This window comes from Acomys minous (genome assembly GCF_964271855.1).
Source record: "Acomys minous genome assembly, chromosome: 19".
NCBI lineage: Eukaryota > Metazoa > Chordata > Mammalia > Rodentia > Muridae > Acomys > Acomys minous.
In genome coordinates this window covers 36,545,914-36,567,372 of record NC_140499.1, presented here as the reverse complement: position 1 = coordinate 36,567,372, position 21,459 = coordinate 36,545,914, and the positions used below count along the sequence as shown (strand labels likewise).

The window sequence follows — 21,459 nt, the reverse complement described above, 5'->3', positions numbered from 1 at the left end:
TGCTTATTATTCTGGCCTCACCCTTGTACCTAAAAAATGGCATAAATGAAAGTAAATACTGATGTCCTTGAGGACATATTGTCAATAAAATTATAAGAAAAATTAATATAGCAAAAATGCATAGGATATGGATATTTGATGGCTGGATGACTAGCTCAGAGAAAGCCAAGTTATGGCGTGAGAGGAAGAGATGTCATAAAAAGTATTATCACTCTCTTACTCTATTCCCACGACAACAGCATTAAGCTTGTTTGCTGTCCATCTGTTCAGATCATCATAGGCTCCTTTCTCTGAAATGAAAGGCATAAATACAAAATAGTAACTGTCAATAGAAAACAATGGAAACCCAGAAACAATCACAAGCATGAATTTCGGTTGATTGATTGAAATTCAGCAACTCCTTTTATTGTCTCATAAAGCAACACTCTGTCAGAACTCAGGAAAAAGATTAGAAACAACTCATTAGCACATTTCCCCATAAATGTCTTGGTAGAAGTATTAGAAAATGTGGAATTAAGTTGAAGATAACATTGTACCCATCATTATACTTCTCAAAAATTCAGAGATTCACCATATTTATTATTTATTTAAGAACCTTTTCAACAAAGGGTTTCAATTTATTTAAGGCAAGTTGTACTGTTTAGTGCAATTAAAACAAATGAGTGTGTGTTTTCCCAGAGGCTTAAGTATTTACATAAGTCCATGAATATTTAATAAATGTAAGAGTAAACTTTAGGGGACCTTTCTGTTTATAGGTGACAATTTTAATTTTCATTAAAATCAAATAATAGTGTGTGCTCTTGCTTTTGTAATTCCTTAAAAGAGTTAATTGTAGATAAAATAATTAATAAGCTTAAAAGAATTAGAAAGGGAGAATACTTTCCAAATATTTTGGAGAAAATAATGTCAATGATTCTCTTTAATCAACAATATCTATTAATTCACATACAAAGCATAATTTGGTATTCATCATATTAAACATAAAATAATAAGTGCTAGGAAATTAACAAGAGAAGAATGAAATGCTATTTTAGTAAAAATGTACAACAATTTACCAAGGATTCACAGTTTGGGAAGTATATATAGATAATTATGTTTGAAATGTAAAGTTAGAGAGAGAAGAGGCAGAAAACAGACAAGATAATTAAAGGGGAATGTAGGCATCTACACTTCAATGTTTGACAAAAGATTTGTCAACAGGTTGATACTATTTCAGAAATGTTTTTTTAAGAATAAACGTGGTCATAATTTCACATTATGGAAGGTTGAAAAAGAAGGTAATGGAAATGATGAAATGGTGGTAAGCCACCACGGATGAATGAATAGAAAGCAATCCAAATGATAATCTACATGATGTGGAAAGAAACAAGAAGATGCTCAGAATTTGTGTTCAAAATATGCCATAAAGTTTAGGAGCTAAAATACTAAAAAGAAGATCATGGTGGTTGCTACTGGGAAACATTTGTCTTTCTTGTGTTCTTGGGAATTTTATTTATATTACTCTTTAAGAAAGTAATATGATGGTATGTCTTAAGGAATTCATGTGATAGACTAATGAGCAGGTGTACAGCCCAGTCCACAGTTGAGTTTATTGAACTTAAGTTCAGCAACAATGTTAAAGATTGGAAACAAAGAGCATATCAGCAGGATAAGCATGGGGAATAAAGTAAAAACAAGTGAAGAATAAAGTAGAGAAAAACAGGTAACTAACAGCTAAAGAATGAAATACTAGATCATGGGAATTATTTATAAAGTATACACAATAGTTTTTTTCAGCATGATTTTAGCTTTTCTTTTGTTTTCAAGTTGCAGTTGCAAATGAAGGGATAGGATTCAGTAGAAAAAGTAGAGGCAAAGAAATTTGTTGCATAAAATTATCAGTGTAGCAAAGGCCATTGCTCATTTTCAGATTACACAGTTTCAAATAGAATCAGAAGGAAAGAAGGAGATAGAACTTACAGCATGTGGAAGCATGTTTCAGAAAATAAAACAATAAGGTAATAATTAGAAAGAACAACAGCATCCAACAGAAGTCAAGGTAGGAAAGACAGTACATACTTAGGAGTCAACAAAAGGGCTAAAATTTGAAGTAGAATAAGCAGAAATCAGATGATTATTTGGAAAGAAATATGATTCCTGGGAAAGCAGAGACTCATCTTCTTGAAAAGATAAATACGCCTTTACGCAGAATGTAAGTAGAGTAGTGAATAGAGATGACCAAGAAGCCAGTAAGTAGAGACTCCAAGAGGGCAGAATCCAGTATGTATCTGAGTAGCATAAGATCAGAGACTGTGGACCAAACTAGTGACCTGGCTCGTAACTCTAAAGCCACCAATGTCTGTGTTTCCTGGAAAAGAGGAGGCATCCTGGGAACTAGGGATGCATATTGTATTCCTCTGAAACAGAGAGGGTCCTAGGCTCCTGGCATCTGGTACTTTCTGCCTACCCAAATTCCAGAAACACATGGCTCTCTCAAGGCTCCAGCATTGGACACCAGTCTCCCCTCACCTACTGATAACAGTTCTCAGATACCAAGGACATGGTTTCAACCTCCAGTCCATGGTTATACTCATCTTTCTATTGAGACTGGGAAGGCAAGGAACCTACAAGGTTTCATTTCAAGATTCCCAGTGGAGTTTGAGAACAGAAGCACAGTGACTTCGGAGGTAGTAAGAAGTCAAGCTGCTGACTTTGAAATGCCAATGTCTGTTTCTGTTTCCCCAAAAAAAGGAAGAGTATCCCCACTGCAAGACACACATGACATCACCCTCAGACCTCCCAGCTACTGCTGCAATCCTGAGGAACACTCAGGATTCTAGAGATGTGCAAATCCTGCCTATGGTTCATGGCTCTAATAGCCATCATGGGGAGACAGTCGGTACCACAGGATCACAGGAACCCATACCCTAAATCCCTGCCTATAAGTCCAACTGGGACATAACAAGCAGAGGAGATATGTAGGCTATTTGAGGATATTCATCCCCCAGCTGGACTAAGGGAGCCTCATTCCACCCTAGGCATGTCCAAGAAACTTAGCTGGCTCTAGAAACAACCCACCAATGTCAGGGACAATCAAATGGCCAAAGGCCGTATGAGAACACAATTAACAAAATCCAGGGCAATATGGTAACACTAGAACCCAACAATCTTAATACAAAAAGCTCTGGACATCTTAACTCAGCTGAAACACAGGAAAAAAATTAACTCTATGCTATGAAGACAGTAAATGCCTTTAAAGAGGAAGTAAATAAAACCCTCAAAGAAATAAAGGAAAATACAATCAAACACATAGAAAATGAATAGATCAACTAAATAAATAAATGAAAATAAAATCAAACAGGGCAAGGAAATGAATAAGATGGTTTGGTAACAAAAAATAGCAATAGAATCAATTTTTTAAAACATAAACTGCAGAAATCCTAGAAATGGAGTACTTAGGGAAGAGAACAGAAAGCACAGAAGTAAGCATCACCAACGTAATACAAGAGATGGAGGAGAAAACCTCAGGTGTAGAAGACATAATTGAAGAAATCAATACATATGTCAAAGAAATATTAAATACAAAATTATTGGTATAAAACATGCAAGAAATCCATGACACCATGAAAATTAAAAATTTAAGGAAAATAGGAATGGATTAAAGAGAGGATTCCTGGCTCCAAAAGCCGGAAAATATTTTCAACAAAATCATAGAAGAAAATTCCCCAACCTAAAGAGAGAAAGAAAAAGAAAGAAAGAAAGAAAGAGACACCAATAAACATATTGTCTATAAGACAAGAGACTTATAGAAGACCAAACAGACTAAACCAGAAAATATATTCTTCTTACCATATGATAATAAAACTTTGAATGTACAAAACAACAAGAATATTAAAAAACTGCAAGGGAGAAAGGCCAAGTCACATATAAAAACAAACCTATCAGAAACACACCTGCCTTCTCAACAGAGAATGTAAAAGCCACAAGGGCCAGGGAAGAGGTCTTATAGACCTTTATGGACCCTAAGAGACCATAAATGTCAGCCTAGACTACCATATCAAGAAACCTTTTCAAGCACCATAGATGGAGAAAACTAGACACTCCATAACAAAACCAAATGTAAACATCTATGCACAAATCTGGCCCTACAGAAGATAATACAAGGAAAACCCAAACACAAGGAGATTAACTATACTCAAGAAAACAAAGAATATAAATAACTTCACTATAGCAAAACAAAAAGAAACAAGCACAAAAACACATTACCACTACCAACATCATCCAGAAAGTAACTAAGTGGTCATGAATGTCTCTTAACATTAATGACCTCAACTCTTTAATAGAAAGACAAACTAACAAAATGGATGCACAGTGACATGCAACTTTAATCCCAGCACTTGGAAAGCAGAGGCAGACACATCTCTGTGAATTTGAGGCCAGCTTAGCCTACAGAGCAAGTGTTAGACATCCAAGTCTACACACACAAACCCTACCACAAAAAAAAATCAAAAACCCAAAACAACGACAATAATAACAATAATACAGAACCCAACATTCTTCTGCATACAAGAAACATACCTCAGAAACAAAGATAGACATGAAATCAGAGTACATGGTAGAAACATGACATTCCAAGAAAACAAGCTGGAGTAGACATAGTAATAGTCAATGAAATAGACTTTCAACCCAAAAATAAACCAAAGAGCTGGGGAAAGGGATTTCGTACTCACCAAAGAAATAATAATCAAAGAGGACATTTCAATTCTGAACATCTATGCTTGAGAAACAAGGGCACACACATTTGTTAATGAAACCTTATTAGAGATATATCACACATCAATCCCCACACACTATTTGTGGGAGGCTTCAACACCCCACTCTCACAAATGAACAAATCATCAAGACAGAAACTAAATAAAGAAATAATGAAATGAACAAATGTCATTAATCAAAAGGACCTAATAGATACTTACAATTCTTTTCACTCAAACATAAAAGAATATAGCTTCTTCTGAGTGCCCCATGGAACCTTCTTTAAAACTGACCATACAGTTGGTCATAGAGCAAACCTCAGCTAGTACAAGAAAATTTAATGAACCCATTGTACTTTAACAGATCACCATGTGTTAAAGCTAGACTTCAACAACAACAGAATAAGAAAAAACCTAAATTCTCATGGAAAATGAACAACTCTCTACTTGATGACCACTGTTTTAGATAAGAAATAAAGAAAGTAAAGACTTTCTAAAATTCATTATCAAAGGCACAACATACCCAAATATATGGGACACAATGAAAGCAGTGCTAAGAAGAAAGTTCATAGCAATAAGTGCCTTCATGAAGAAATTGAAGAGGTCTCATACCAGCAAAGTGACATCTGTAAGCCTTAGAAAAAATTAGCATACACACCCAAGAGGAGTAGTTAGCAAGATATAACCCAATTTGGAGCTCAAATCAATAAATTAGAAACAAATAGATCAATACAAAGAATCAATGAAACCAAAAACTGACTCTTTGAGAAAACCAACAAGATTGACAAACTCTTAGCCAAACTAACTAAAATGGCAGAGAGACAATATCTAAATCAGCGTAATCAGAAATGAAAAGTGGGTCATAACAACAGGCTTTGTAGAAATCCAAAGAATCATTAGATCTTACTTCAAAAGATGATATTCCATTAATTTAAAAATCTAAAGTGAATGGATGATTTTCTTAATTGATTGCAATTACCAAAGCTAAATCAAGATCACGTAAATGTTAAGTTGTTCTTTAACCCCCAAGGAAATAGAAGCAGTCATTAAAAGTCACCCAATCAAAAAAAATCCAGTGTTAGATGGTTTCAGCCTTGAATTCTACCAGACTTTCAAAAAAAAGCTAATACCAATACTCCACAAACTAGTCCACAAAATATAGAGAAGGAACATTGCCAAACTCATTTTATGAGGCCACAGTCACCATGATTCCTAAGCCACACAAAGACCCAACAAAGAAAGAGAATTTCAGACCAATTTCCTTTATGAACATTTATGCAGAAATATTCAACAAAATATTTGCCAACTGAATCCAAGAACACATAAAAAAACATCATCCATCATGATCAATTAGATTATTACAGGAATGGAAGGGTGGTTCAATATATGAAAATCATAAACTTAATGCACCATATAGACAAATAAAAAACAATGATCATCTCATTAGTTGCTAAAAAAACATTAGACAAAATCCAACCCTACTTCAACTAAAATTTTAGAAAGACCAGGATATAAGAAAGATGTCTAAACACAATGAAGCCAATATAGAACAACCTAATAGCCAACATGAAATTAAATGCGCAGAAACTTAAAGCAATCTGAAATCAGGAACAAGACAAGGCTGCCCACTCTCACCATATCTCTTTAATATAGTTCTTGAAGTCCTAGCCAGAGAAAGAAGACAGTTAAAGAACATTAAGGTGATACAAATTGGAGAGGAAGAAGTCAAAGTATTGCTATTTACAGATCATATGATAGTATACATAAGCGACCCCAAAAATTCTACCAGAGAACTCCTATAGCTGGGAAACACCAACAGCAAAGTGGCTAGATACAAAAGTAGTTAAAATCAGTATCCCTTCTGTGTACAAACTACAAACCAGCTGAGAAAGAAACTAGAGAAAAACACACCCTTCACAATAGCCACAAATAATATAGAGTATCTTGGTGTAAATCTAACCAAGCAAATCAAATACCTTCAAACAACTTCAAGTCTCTAAAGAATGAAATTGAAAAAGATATCAGAAGATGGAAATATCTCCCATGCTCATGGATCAGTAGGAATAAGATAGTAAAAATGGCCATCTCAACAAAAGGGTCCTCAGATTCTATGCAGTTCCCATCAAAATTCCAACACAATTCTTCACAGGCCTGGAAAAAACAATTCTAGCGTTCATAAGAAAAAAAGCCACAATACCTAAAACAATCCAATATCCTAAATAACTTCTGGAGGTATCTCCATCCCTGATTTCACACTATTCTACAGAGCAATATTAATAAATACCTACATGGTTTTCACATAGAAATAGACTGATTGATCAATGAAATTGAATTGATACCCCAGAAATAAACCCACACATCTACAAACACTTGATTTTTGGCAAAAGAGCCAAAGCCATACAATGAAAACGAAACCATCTTCAACAACTAATACTGGTCTAATTGGATGCTTACATGTAGAAAAATTCAAATAGATCCATATTTATCCCCCTGCACAAAATGTACATCAAAGTGGATCAAAGACCTCAACACAAAACCAGATACACTAAATTTATTTGAAGAGAAAGTACGGATTAGGCTTGAACTCACTAGCAGAGGAGACAGCTTCCTGAACAGAACACAAATATCTCAGCTCTAAGATCAACAATGAATACATTGGACCTCTTTAAACTGAAAAGCTTCTGTAAGGCAAAGGACATTGTCAATAGAATCTCAGTATACAAATTGGGAAAAGTTCTTCACAAAATTTACACCTGATGTAGAGCTAATATCCAAAATATAAAAAGAACTTAATAATTTACCAAAAAATCTTATAATACAATTATAATTGGTGTACAAAGCTAAATAGAGAGCTCTCATCAGAGGAATCTCGAATGGCTGAGAGGTACTTAAAGAGATTCTCAAAATCCTTATTCATCAGAGAAATGCAAATCAAATCAACTGTGAGATTTCTATTTATACCTGTCAGAATGGCTAAGATCAGAAACTAGAGTGACAGCACATTCTAGTGATATTTTTGAGAAAGAATAACACCCATACATTGATGGTGGGAGATAAAACTTGCACAAGTACTTTAGAAATCAGTCTGACACTTCCTCAGATAATTGGGAATAGCTCTACCTCAGGACCCAGTGACACCACTTCTGACATATAACCAAAAGATGCTCTACTATACAACAAGAGCAGTTGCTTATATATGTTCGTAGAAGCTGTATTTGTAATGGCCAGAATCTTGAAATAAAATAGATTCCCCTCAACTGAAGAATGGATAAAGAAACCATGGTACATTTATATAATGAAACATTATTCTGCTATTAAAAATAAGGAAATAATAAAAATTGCAGGCAATGGATGGAACTAGAAAAGATCATTCTGAATGAGGTAACAGACTCAGAAAGGCAAATATGGTCTGTATTCACTTATAAGTATATTTTAGCCATAGAGTACAGAATAAGCATACTACAATTTACAGACTCGAAGAAGATAAGTAACAAGGAAGATCCAAAGTAGAATGCTTAAATCTCACTCAGAAGGATAAATAGAATAGACAAAGGAAGTGGCTGATGAAAGGGAACAAAGTATGAAAGGGACAAAGATGGAAGTGAAGGTGGTTTTCAGACTTATTAGCAGGAGTGGGAGGACAGAGGGCATCCAGAGAGAAGAGAAACTGTGGGCCAGGGCATCTTGTGACAAGCTGGAGAGTCACACAGGGTAGGCTTCTGCGAGGATATGGGCCTGACTCTAACTAAGACACCTAGTAGCAGTGGTCATGGAGATTGAAGAGAACACCATATAACAAGACAGGACTCCTATTGTTGGAAGGGGAACAAAACCCCACCCACCAAAACTTTGACCCAAAATTTAACCTGCCTACAGGATTTGCAGGGATAAAGATAAAGCAGAGATTGAGGGACTATGTAACCAATGCCTGGCTCAACCTGAGACCCACCCCAATGGGAGAGAGCAACACTCCACACTATTAAGTACAGAATGTTATGCTTGCAGACAAGAGCCTAGCATAGCTGTCCTCTGAGAGCCTACACCCTATAGCTGTCCTTTACATGGACTCTCTTGCCTGGTTACTGATCACTTTCCCCAGGGCAGGACGGCCTTGTCGGGTCACAGGAGAAGGGGAAGCACTTAGTCCTGATTTGACTTTATGTGTTGTTGAGGGGGGCTCCTTTTTTCTGAGGAATAGGGGAAGTAGGAAAAGAGGAAGAGGGAGAGAGGGTGAGACTGGGAGGTGAAGAGGGAGGGTCCTATGATAAAGGTATAAAGTAAGTAAGTGTGTAAATAAATAAAACAGAAAGGAAGCCAGTAAGTTTCATATTGTGTAGGTAGTTAAGGCAAGAAGCAGACTGGGAGATGCCAAACATATGAGCTTATGACCTGGAAGGAGTGGGTAAAGTTGGAAACAAGATTAAAATTAGACATGTCTTTGGGGCAAAATATAGGGACTAACTGCTTTTGAGAGGTGGCATTTTCCAGCAACACTGAGAGCATGGATAAGTGCTCAGCAGAAGCAGGATCCTTAGTCCCCTGGTGTCTGATCACAGGCCTGTTGTTTCTTCCCCTTTCTAACTGTGGGCCTTGGAAAACATTTCTTCTCCACTAAAACATGATGAAGACACCTGTCTCTAATGTGTTTACTCTGCAGAAGGATCTAAAATACCTACCTGAAAAGTGCTTCCTCAGTTGGCTGCCCAGCTTTACATAGAAGCATTTTGCTTGAAATAGTCACAGATTATGAAGACAAAATACTGGATAATATAACCGAGCTATAGGTACATTGAGGAAACATTTTCTATTAGTTGTTTGTTATATCTATTGCGTACATAGTATGATATCCCAATACTGTTCTGGGTAGTAAATCCATAAGCCATTAAAAGTCTAAAATAGTAGGTGTGTGTTTCCATTTGTCTACCTGTCTTAGCTGCTACACTTACTTCCAGGAAAGAACTGATTAGTCAGATTTATTTCATTTTTATCATTTTAATAAAAAGTTAAGCTTTGAAATTTTAGCTTCAACATTATTGTTATATGACAATCAACAACTTGAACAAATGTTAGCTGTAGTATGGCAGCAATTATAATATTTTGGACCTAATAATTAAAACACCTAGTCCACCTCAATGTTTATTTAATCCATGTGATTAGGTTATTTTAATTTAATTCCAAGTTTATTGCTTGCCCTGTAAAGTTTAGAAAAAATCAATGTATATTTAAAACTATATTTTTCTAACAAAGCTACCTTGTTTCTCTTGATTGGTGTGTGCGTGTGTGTGTGTGTGTGTGTGTGCGTGTGTGTGTATGAGAGAGAAAGAGTGTGTGTGTTATGACCCATACATTTAAGTGAATCTCTTTTAAGACCCATATATTAACTAATGACATTGTACTGTCAGCTCATCAGTACACAAGTATTTCAATATGATCATATGAATGACAGTAATAATAAATACAAGTAGCACACATATAAAAATACACTTACTGCAACTTCCCAAGGCAAAGGCACCACCATGAATGAAAATTATAGCTGGTCTCTGTTTTTCAGACTCTTTTTTTGGCAAGTACAGACGAACAGGGATGTCACTAAAGTTTGTATCAACCACAGTAATGTTTTCATCTGAAACTGGTTTTGTAAATTCAAGTGATTCTAAAGTTAAAAATACTTCTTCATATCTCATAAGACCTATGTTTTCGAATAATGTGGCCTATAAAAACAAGACAAAAATTTAAATATTATCTATTTTCATATTAACAATGAGTATAAAAGATGAAATGATAGTAAAATAAACAATGTGATAATATTCTATATTTTATATCCTAACATTATTTTGGTATCAATACTACTCAGCTATTAAAAACAAGGAATTTCCCAAATTTGTGGACAAATGGATTGAGCTAGAAATGATCATAATGAGTGAGCTAATCCAGAAGCAGAAACACTCAAATAGTATATACTCACTTATATCTGCATACTAGCCCAAGGGGCATGTCCCATGAAAGCCTTCACTTACCAGGAAACTGGGACAGAGGGGAGAACATCCTATTGGGACTCTAGATGAGAGAAGCATGGGAGAATAACAAAGTAGAAGGATCCAGAGGGTCCAAGAAACATTATGATAGGCAGATTTGGGCACAGGGGTCCCGCTCAAACTAAGGCACCAGCCAAGGACAATACAGGTGGTAAATTTTAAACCCCTACCCAGATCTAGCCAATGGTCAGAACATTCTCCACAGTTGAGTGGAGAGTGGGGTATGACTTTCACACGAACTCTGGTGCCTCATATTTGACCACGTCCCCTGGAGGGGGAGACCTGGTGGCACTCAGAGGAAGGATAGCAGGTTACCGAGAAGAGACTTGATACCCTGTGAGCATATACAGGGGGAGGAAATCCCCCTCAGGAACGGTCATAGGGGAGGGGAATAAGGGGAAAATGGGAGGGAGGGAAGGATGGGAGGGTACAAGGGATGGGATAACCATTAAGATGTAACAAGAATAAATTAATAAAAAATTTTTAAAAATTAAAAATTAAAAATAAATAAATAAATAAAAAGAAAATCTCAATGAAGATATCTGTATCAGACCTGAAATAATTGAGTCTGTTAATAATTCATCATGGATAAGGGATGGTTCAATCAATTCCCATCCTTTCCTGAGAAAATATTGGTAGTTATTATTTAGTGAGGAAGGAGTAGTCATTTTGTTCATACCTGTTAATGTGTTATCCTTGTTATGGCCAATAACGTCCTTGCAATGCTCAAGCAAGAAAGTAATTAAAATTATTGGCGTGCATAAATCAATGAAAACAGGAAAGCCTAGTTGCTGAGAAAACGGGTTCTAGCAGACACAAGAAAGGCTGAGTGAAGGGAATTCATTGAATAAATGAATAAAACTGTAAGGGAAACAAATAAATAAATGCTTGGAGATATTAATCTGCTATTGTCATGGAAACTTCATCCTTATATGCTATCTTTTATAGGGTCAGAAGTTATAAATATTACCAGAGGAGGAAAGAAAATGCCAATCTTGCTCACCTGTGAACCCTAAGAACTACAATAACTATTGGACGGTCAAGACTTGCCCGTTATTGTATATATTGTAAGCAAACACAATCTTATTGGATTTACGTCCCATTCCACAAGACAGACCTCATACCGGGCATCGCTGTTGGGTCATGAATGTTTGATCATAGGCCGTAGGCCATAATGGGAGAGTCTACTGCTGCCACTCTATTAAACATACGTAGTACTAAACTGACTTCTATTGACTTATTGTTATAACCATAAATTAATATACCTCTCAATCCTCACCAGAGAAGCTCCTGTTTATAGTAGATTGTGATTAACATAGAGATGCTAAATGGACCATGACAGGGAGAAAAAGTGAGTACCGAATATTCAACTCAGGATGGACATATATGCTCCCTTCTCTTCTGCCAAAGCTCATAAACTATTGCAGAAAAGGGCACAGGAAGACTGTACAAACCAGATGTATAGAATGAATACAAGAAACAGTGTTCTCCAGACACAATGTGACAGTTGCACATATGAATTCAGTGGTTATGACAGCATGCTCAAGAACCATGCAAGCATAAACCAGACCAATGCCTAGCATAGAGAAAGAAGATGGTCAAAAAATGCCACCACTAGGCAAGGATCCAGTGACAGTTTATATCTAGTGGGAAAAGGAGAATCAGTTTTCTTTAATGGTGTGTCTGTTGATATATCCAGTCGATGGCTACATGCTGAAGAAGGAGCATACATAAAAAAAGCAGATTGGATTACGTTTAAGTGGGGGGGGGGTGAGAATAAGGACACAAATTTGTGTAAGAAAGGATGATGAATCTGGAAGGAGTTTCAGGAGGGGTAAATATGATCTGAAATCATTGTATACAATTCTCAAAAATCTAATTTCAATAAAGTAAAAAACATAAAATAAAAATAAACAAAAAATAAAAATCTTAGTTATACAGTGATAAAAAATGATCTGAAAATGACATTTTATGTATGTTCAAGTATTTTCATTATATTTTTTGACTGAACATTCAATTTAGTGTTGTAAAATTGTGTGTGTGTGTGTGTGTGTGTGTGTGAGAGAGAGAGAGAGAGAGAGAGAGAGAGAGAGAGAGAGAAAGAGAGAGAGAGAGAGAGAGAGAGAGAGAGAGAGAGAGAGAATGTGTGTGTGTGTGTGTGTGTGTGTGTGTGTGTGTGTGTGTGTGTGTGTACGTGCATGCAATTGTAAATATGTTAGCTATGTATGCTTGTGGAAGTCAGGTATGAACTGTGGTGTCGGTCCTTATCTTTTAACCTTTGTAAAGGCAAGTTTATTTATTCTAATTGCATATGCCAATGTTTCTGACCCAGGTTATAAAAGAATGAAAATACTGTTTCTTGATGTCTGCAACATGGCAGCTCGTGGCTCTTGGTTTTCTCTCACTTGGCCCCCAGAAAGGATTTTCTGTTTTTGCCTGGTTGTCGTCCTGTGTTTGGCTTAAAAAATATTGGGAGAATAGCTGAAAAATCAAAAGTGTCAATAAATTATCTTATTTTAGAAAGAACTGCAGAGTTGGGTGTGCAATTACAGAGTTTTCAAGTAGAGAAGGAATCAACTGGGAAGTGACTAGCACAGCTGGAAACGGAGAAAAAAGTGTTCACACCTGGTAACTGAGAGCCAGAGTTTCCCACTCTCATCATCCTGTCCTGCTCTGAGCACTTTTGCTGCTAGGCGTCTGAGGAGATCAGAAGGTTGTACAGGGCAAAGGGTTAATCTTGATCCAAGTGTGCTGCCAAAAGAGTTGCCTGGGATTAAAAAGTCACCCTCAGTTTTCCCAGTAATTGTGTAGCACATGTCTGCTACTAATGTTGATCATGAATATGATAAGAAGACATGACCTTCAATAGATCATCCTTAGTCATCAGGGAAATGCAAATCAAAAATACTCTGAGATATCATTTTACACTGTTCAGAAATGGCTAGGATCAAAAACTCAAGTGACAGCACATGTTGGAGAGGATGTGGAGAAAGGAGAACACTCCTCCATTGCTGGTGGGGGTGCAACCTTGTACAACCACTTTGGAAATAAATCTGGTGTTTTCGCAGAAAATTGGGAATAGAGCTACATCAAGACCCAGCTATATATGCCCGAAAGATGCTCCACCACACAAGGACATTTACTCAACTATGTTCACAGCAGCTTTATTTGTAGTAGCCAGAATCTTGAAAAAAACCTGGTTGTCCTTTAACCAAACAATGGATAAAGAAACTTTGGTACACTTGCACAGTGGAATACTACTCAGCTATTGAAAACAAGGAAAATTTGAAATTTGCAGGCAAATGGATGGAACCAGGAATGCTCATCCTGAGTGAGGCAACTCAGACCCAGAAAGACAAGCATGGTATGTACTCACTTGTAAGTGGATATTAGGCCAACACAGATGTCCTCTGAGAGTCTCCACTCAGTAGGAGATCAGGACAGATGCTGGGACTTGCTGCTGGACTCCAGAGTTGTCATAAGGAGCCAGATGGTCTGGGAGCCCACAAGAAGACCATCAAGGCTGGTGTATCTGGACCCAAGAGGGCCTGCACAAACTTCTATACCAAACAAGGACAATGCATGCTATAACCTAACCCACATGTTCAGATCTAGCCAATGGATAGCTCATTCTCCATTGTTGTGTGGAGAGCAGGGAATGCCTCTGATCCAAAGCCCATGTACTTCAGTTCAAAAATCAAAATTGTATGCAATTCTTAAAGTATTTGTCACAGACATAGAGGCTTTGCCTGACAAAGTTCCAGAGACTTCTGACTGTTCAGCATGGTCATTAGACATCCAGAGCAGTTTTTGAGGCTTTGCTTGACAAAGTTCTAAAGATCTCCAGCTGATCACCACTACCACCAAATATTATTTTGCTCCAGGTGTAATGTTGTTTAGAAATACGTTATTTTTTCTAAAACCATTTTCTCTCTTTTTCTCCATAGAGAATGTTGAAAGAGGGCATCTAGCCGAAGGCTTGAGACAATGATAAAGTTTTAGCTCTGACTGTGAGCACCCAAACAGAAACTGCATGAAAGAAAGTTAACACCTGACATAGCAGTACCTGGCTAGATACTATTAGCTGTAGAAAAGTGTCTTTAGAATCTGCTTTGAGAGCAATAGAAGGTGGACTTGGGACGTCATGCTTTACAAATATTTCACAATAGATGACCCCTTGGCAGTTAGCCTAGGTTTAGATAGCACACTGTTTGTCTGGACTGGAAGTAGGTCAGGTTTTTTCTTTGTTAAAGAACATTTAGTTTCAAGCTATGTTGCTATAACAATCAAGTAAACATGATGGCTTTCACCTGGGAAAATTTATGATTAGACTTTCCCAAGTATTACTTAAGAAATAATAATCAGGTCATGCTGACCATTGCTTGGAAATAGATTGATTTTTTCCTATATGCTTTATAGTACATTATAGAACTGTTTGTATTTTTTTTGTTAGATTGTTTTCTTACTATGTTAATTTTTAAAGGCTCTATTGATTGTAAAAGAAGAAGAAACCATGGTGTAATCTGTAATGAAAAAAATTGAACTTCATTACAATAAAATACTGGAGTTGGCCCATGGAGTTAGTTAGTTAGTTAGTTGGTTAGTTGGACAAACAGACAGAAAATATGACAGAGACAGAGACAGAGACAGAGACAGAGACAGAGACAGAGAGACAGAGACAGACAGAGACAGGTAGAAAAGTTATCCTGGGCTTTAAGACCTTACGCTTCTACCACAGATACATGAGTCTCCAAGTATCTCTTTCCCTCCATTCCTCAACCTCTCCTCAACAACTGGTTCCTCTATCTAGTTGTTCAACCAACAGTTGGTTTCCCTTAACCAGCCATTCATCGCCTGGGCAATCTTCCCTCCCATGGATCCACCTCTCCTCTCTCCTCTTCGCTGTTCCTGGCGCTGGTCTTGGGGAGTGGCAGGTGCTATCTGATTTTCTTTGAACTACTGATATAATGACTGACTCTCAATGTGCAGGAAGAGTTCTTTGATGAACTTTACCCCTGATAACTCAGAATCAGCTTTGTTATTTATGCAGTTGCACCAGGCTATCAAGCAGTTTTCCTGGTCCATTGACACAAGCAAATGAGGAAATCGATAAATTACTAAGGAAATGTGTTAGAAGCCTCGAAATTTCATGAGAAACACCATGTTTACTGTAAAGGTTTAAAGAAAAAAAATATTCTGGCCTGGTATGGTGGTACATGCTTTTGATCCTAGCACTCAGGCAGACAGAGGCAGGTGGATTTTGGTGAGTTGAAGCCAGAACGTTGTACAGGATGAATTCCAGGACAGCCAAGTCTATACAGAGAAAACCTGTCTTGTAAAAACCATAAAGAAAAAACAAGAAAGAAAATTTTATATCACTTGACAACAAGCCAAAGATTAAAAAAAAAGTCTTACATATTCTCTGTATAACCAAACTCCATTACCTGCTGTACCTAACCCTAAGTGTACCAAAAGATATGAAATATGTCAGATGGATGTGTTTCATTTTGCTGAAAACAACCCAAATGTTTACTAACAGGTAGAGCTTAAGCATGTGATATATACATGCAATCGAAAATTATACAGTTTTAAGGTAAAGGGAAATGTTCTGCTATAGCATGAATTATCCTTACGACCACTATGCAGCATGAAACAAGGTGACCGCAAAAGGAAAAACACTGTGTTCTTCAACCCAGAAGATATATTTAAAATAGAAAACAATTCCAGGAAGTTGTTAGGACAAGGAGTAACAGTGTGTAAATTGATCGCATCTATGTGTTTAAAGCAGCTGATTTACCTATAAAACACAGTGGCCAGGGTAAACTTAGTAGTATCTATTTTCACCATGCTAAAATTGAAATAGTTTTGAGAGAGCTTCCTGGGTAAGAATGACTGATTCGAAGCAGATCCCATGTGATGCTATGGGGGAGAAAAAAATGCAGAAGCAAAAGATATTCAATTTTGAAGATACTCAGAAATGATAATTTAAAAATCAGACAGGTCAAAAGACCTGATACACAGTTTAAGAAGAAAATTAGGAACTGGTCTTTCAATCTCCCTGGAATAAAAGGAGGAAAAATCAAGACTCAGTTATAAACTAAAGAAGGGAGTCCTGCCCAGCAACAAACAAAAATGCCTATTATCACAATCCTAAAATACAAATAGAGAATTTGGTGCTTCATTTATCATCCTATCTTACTGTCCATGTCAACAATGAAGACTAAATCTTTTTTGTCGCTCTCTGTAGATTTTAGATCTGTGGCCAAGCTGCACCCAGAATTACTGAGTTACTTTAGGACCAAGGAAAAAGGAACAATCACTGGTCAGGCATCCTAGAGGCAATTAACATTTATGTCTGGGTATGAATCAGAGTGGAGGAGCAGGTCATCCCTAATCTCTGACAGTGGAGGGCACTGTGCTCAGTTGCACTTCCATCTCTATCAAGGACCAAAGACCTTTCATTATCTGAGGGTCACTAAGGATACTGAAAATCTAGGGCCTTAGGTCACTGAGATGTTCAACCTTCAAGGTTACCTCCCTGTCTTCTTAGCTTCCTGCCTCCTGCCAAGTTCTATAGCCCAAGTCCAGTGGACCTTTCAATTTCCACAATCTTCCCCCTCTCCCACAGAGTGTTTTGAACTGGATTGTATATTTTAAAAAGCAAAACCAATCTTCCATCCATAAATTATGTCTCTGCTTGTTTCTTCAACTCTCCAATAACTGTGGGAGACACTCCTAAGACTGGAAGCCTTGAATATGAGCCAGTCTGGATTTACAAGCTAGGAAGTCTCTGGAGGAAAGAACATGCCCAACCCACATGCTGCAAAACTAATTTTAGCCAGCAGAGCTCCTGCTATGCACTTTGAGAGTGACAATAACTCTTTTGGACATCTGATCCCTAACAGCTCAGGCTCAGCACCAACCTAAACAATAAGAAAAATTAGACCACTCAGGTTTGACCAAATATTTCATCCAACTGGTATAATCTTATGTTAGGGGCCTCACCAAGAAACTGTACCCACATTTTTTATCTTGTAAATTTACTTTTTACCTTTTTCTTTGTAGCATACTTATAGTGCTAATCCTAAGCCTCATTACTGTTGAAAAAAGGTAGTTTTTGTTTTTCCTTCTGTTTCTCTCTCTTTGGCTATGCACTGCTTCTTCATTCTGTGTATGATTCTCTCTGGCTCCTTCTTATCCTCTTCCTATCACAGGTGACCTTTCTTCTTGGTTTCATTTTTTTTTAAATATGGTTCCTTCTTTCACTTTTGCCATTACTTGTCCTCTTTATTTAACTCACTTACTGTTTTGATCTCATTAATTTTAAGATCATAAATAAAATTATTTTCAAATTTTGAATTAAATATTCATTGATGGTATATTAGTTTTAAAGTAGAGTAAAGCAAAAAAGACCAATTATTGGATCTATTCAATGTTATTTCACTATTACTTAGAACAAAATTATGTGGAGGAATGGCTGCAATAATTCGTTATTGCCCTTAACAACCTAACTACAAAAGCCTACTCTTGCCCATTATAACATATGCCTTTTTAAAAAATCTGGCTGCAGAACAAGATTCTGCAAAATTTCACCTGTTGGTCCACCCCACCTGGTGGTGGTTTTACAGTATATAGTAAGAATGTAAAGTGGACCTGACACCATAACTTTTTAGGTGCCTTTTCTGCCTTCAGTACACTGGTGACATATCCTCTTTCACTCTTATTCATGTGAGTGTACTTATTCTAGAGAAATGCCTCCAATAGTTTTCTTTAATCACTTTTAAACAAGCTTCTACTTGAGGTGGTTGCGTGTTATGATTGTTATAGCACTTTGATTTTTCCTCTCTGACTGGAAATGAAAAGTGAACCCTCAAGTATTTGCTTAATTTAGAAGGTCCCTAATAAAAGATACATCTAACCTGACAGAGAGTTCAACCAAAACACAAAAACACAAGAAATATTAAAATGCAGAATATAGCCGAGCATGGTGGCACACACCTTTAATCCCAGCACTTGGGAGTCAGAGGCAGGCAGATCTCTGTGAGTTTGAGTCCAGCCTGGTCTCCAAAGCGAGTCCATGACAGCGAGGGCTACACAGTGAAACTTTTCTTGAAAAAAAAATGCAGAATATATGACTCCTAAAGAAGATAATTTTCTACAGCCAGTAAAGGTAAAGACATTAACATGGTTAAAAGGATAGATAAGGAATCATGAAGTCTACTTATAAAAATGAGTGATGGCTTTGAAGATCTCATAAATTTAAGTCAGAAGAGTCTATGAAGTTCTTTATTTAGATGAAAAACAAAAAAATACAAATTTAAAATAAGATACAAAATGTAATAAAACTAAGAGCATATATTAAGTAAATCAAATTTTAAATAAAGTACAAAGAAATAATGAATGAAATAATTGATTATTTTAAAATATAAAAGAACAATCTTTTCCCAAATTATCCAAAAGAGAAAAAAAAACCAGAACTTAATAAAATAAAACTTACAAGACAGGCAATTACCACAAATACCAATGAAATACAGAGGATCTTTTAAAAATATTTTGAAGACAAATTCTAAAAAACATTGAAATTATAAATTTTTAAAATTTCTGAACAAATGTTAACTACCATACTTAAATTTTAAAAATGAATAAGCAACTTCTAAAGATATAATCTGAGCAAAGTAGAGGCAAGATTGAATATTCTTTTTTTCTTTTTAATGATTTATTTGGATTTTGTTATTTTTTTTAAATTTGTTGACTTTACATTCTGATTGTAGCCCCCTTCCTTGTCACCTCAGCCTTCCACCCTCCCTTTCTCTCTCTCCCCCCACTCCCCCAGGCAGCCCAGTCCTCCTTACAAAGAAAGAAGCTAAGACTGCAGGGCACACTGCTGACCTCTACTGGGCTTTTACAGGGGATCTAACAATGTTCCTTAAATTATTCAGTGAACTAGAAATTAATAAAGCTAAAAAACTAATATACAATGTAGTGTTGCCTTTATACAAAACATTTAAGGAAAAAAAGAAATAAAAGGAAAACAGTTCAGTTTCCCACGCTACTATGCACATGGTTCTCAGCAAAAGGCCTTTATTCTAAATTCACGTGGTTCTCAGCAAAAGGCCTTTATTCTAAATTCCTGTTGACAGGAAGGTCTGAGAGGAGGTAAGGAGTCAGCTAGAGACAATGGAGGTGAGGGAAATCTTGCAGTTCTTACTGACTAGCTATCAGGCCTCCTCTTTATTTCTACAGGTTTCACAGATTAAAGACAGACTAGTGATTATTCAATTAATAAAGGTTATATCATTTTATTTCAGTACATGTGTTTGGTTTTTTGTTACATGTCCTGGGTTACAAGTTCAGTCATAACTAGGAAATACAAATAGAACAGGTTTTGTTTTTATCATTAGCCCTACAATTTCAGTTAAAAGATTATAAAGAATTTTTCTGCCAAAGCAAACACATTTATTATATGAAAGCTTTTATACTGTCAATATTTACCATTTTAAATCACTCCAGACAAACAGAAAATATCTGAACCACTTTTTTTATATAAATAGTGGCTACTAATACCTAACTTCCTTTACTAGAGCATTCTACTGTCTATGCTATAAAATAGAAAAAGTTTGTTTTTGTCAATCTTTCTTGTTTACTGAGTTCTATTCCTCCAGGGATGTACATTTTATGTCTTCTATCTTTAAACTACATTTTCAGAGATCTCCAAGTGTATAGTAAAAGGAGTCCTTAATCTGTTCATAATTCTCCTGGCCAGTGAGAGATTGTCAATTCTTTCATTCACCCCATACCAATGATCTTGTTTGAGTTTGCTTAGGGACAGATACCCCCAAAAGATTCCTTGAGTAATGGGCTAGGTCAGAAACTCTTAGTTTCACAGTCTTCAGGTCATAAGGAAGACTTTCAAATAGAGCAAGATAAAGCTATTTCCCTATAAGCAGAAAGGATAGTAAGTTTAGGGCTTTCCTAAAAAAAGAAGACACAGAAGTAATTTTCTCAAGAAAAGACATAAATTGAATAATAATGCAGTAAATACCCACGAATGTAGCACAAAGAGACCAAAGCCTAAAAATGAGAGACAGAATGACAGTGATCTTAGCATTTGGCAGAGAGTTGCTGGAACTGTGTCAAACAGCTGGAGAAAATTATCTGAACCTAAAGGAGTTGCCTATCAAAGTACGGAAGCATACAAAACACCAAGTATACTAGAACAGAAAAGAAAGTCCCCTGTACATAATAGCAAAACACCAAATGTGTAGAAAAGAAAGAATTTTAAAAGCTGCTAGGGGAAAAATCACCAAGTATATAAAGACAGGCTTTTTATAATTACACCTGACTTCTCAATGGACACTGTAAGACAGATGTGCTACATACTCCAAAAGAGCACAGATGCCATGCCCAGCCTAGCATACCTAGCAAATTTTTCAATCAGTATAGATGGATAGAATAGTTATTCCACGATAAAAAAAAATAGATTCAGGATATATATATAGTATTAAAAGATAAGTTACAGTATAGAGACATTAACTATATCTACAAAACCACAGTGAATAAATAACCCCAAACAAAGAAAGACAAAAGAGAAACACACACACACACACACACACACACACACACACACACACCTCCACAACTATCACTACCACCACAACTACCAACAACACCAACAAAATGATAAGAAACAATCA

The 21,459-nt window shown here is 36.3% G+C and overlaps 1 protein-coding gene across 1 annotated transcript in view; it reads right to left on the bottom strand.

Annotated features, from left to right (window-relative positions):
• LOC311589843 (arylacetamide deacetylase-like 2) overlaps positions 1-21,459 on the bottom strand; it is a 35,921-nt gene that overhangs the window by 9,711 nt on the left and 4,751 nt on the right. The window contains exons 2-3 of the mRNA XM_084768519.1: positions 10,219-10,441; positions 221-290 (exon numbers count right to left, since the gene is read on the bottom strand). Coding sequence (XP_084624645.1) covers positions 221-290; positions 10,219-10,441 — 293 coding nt within the window. The remainder of the gene's footprint in view (positions 1-220; positions 291-10,218; positions 10,442-21,459) is intronic.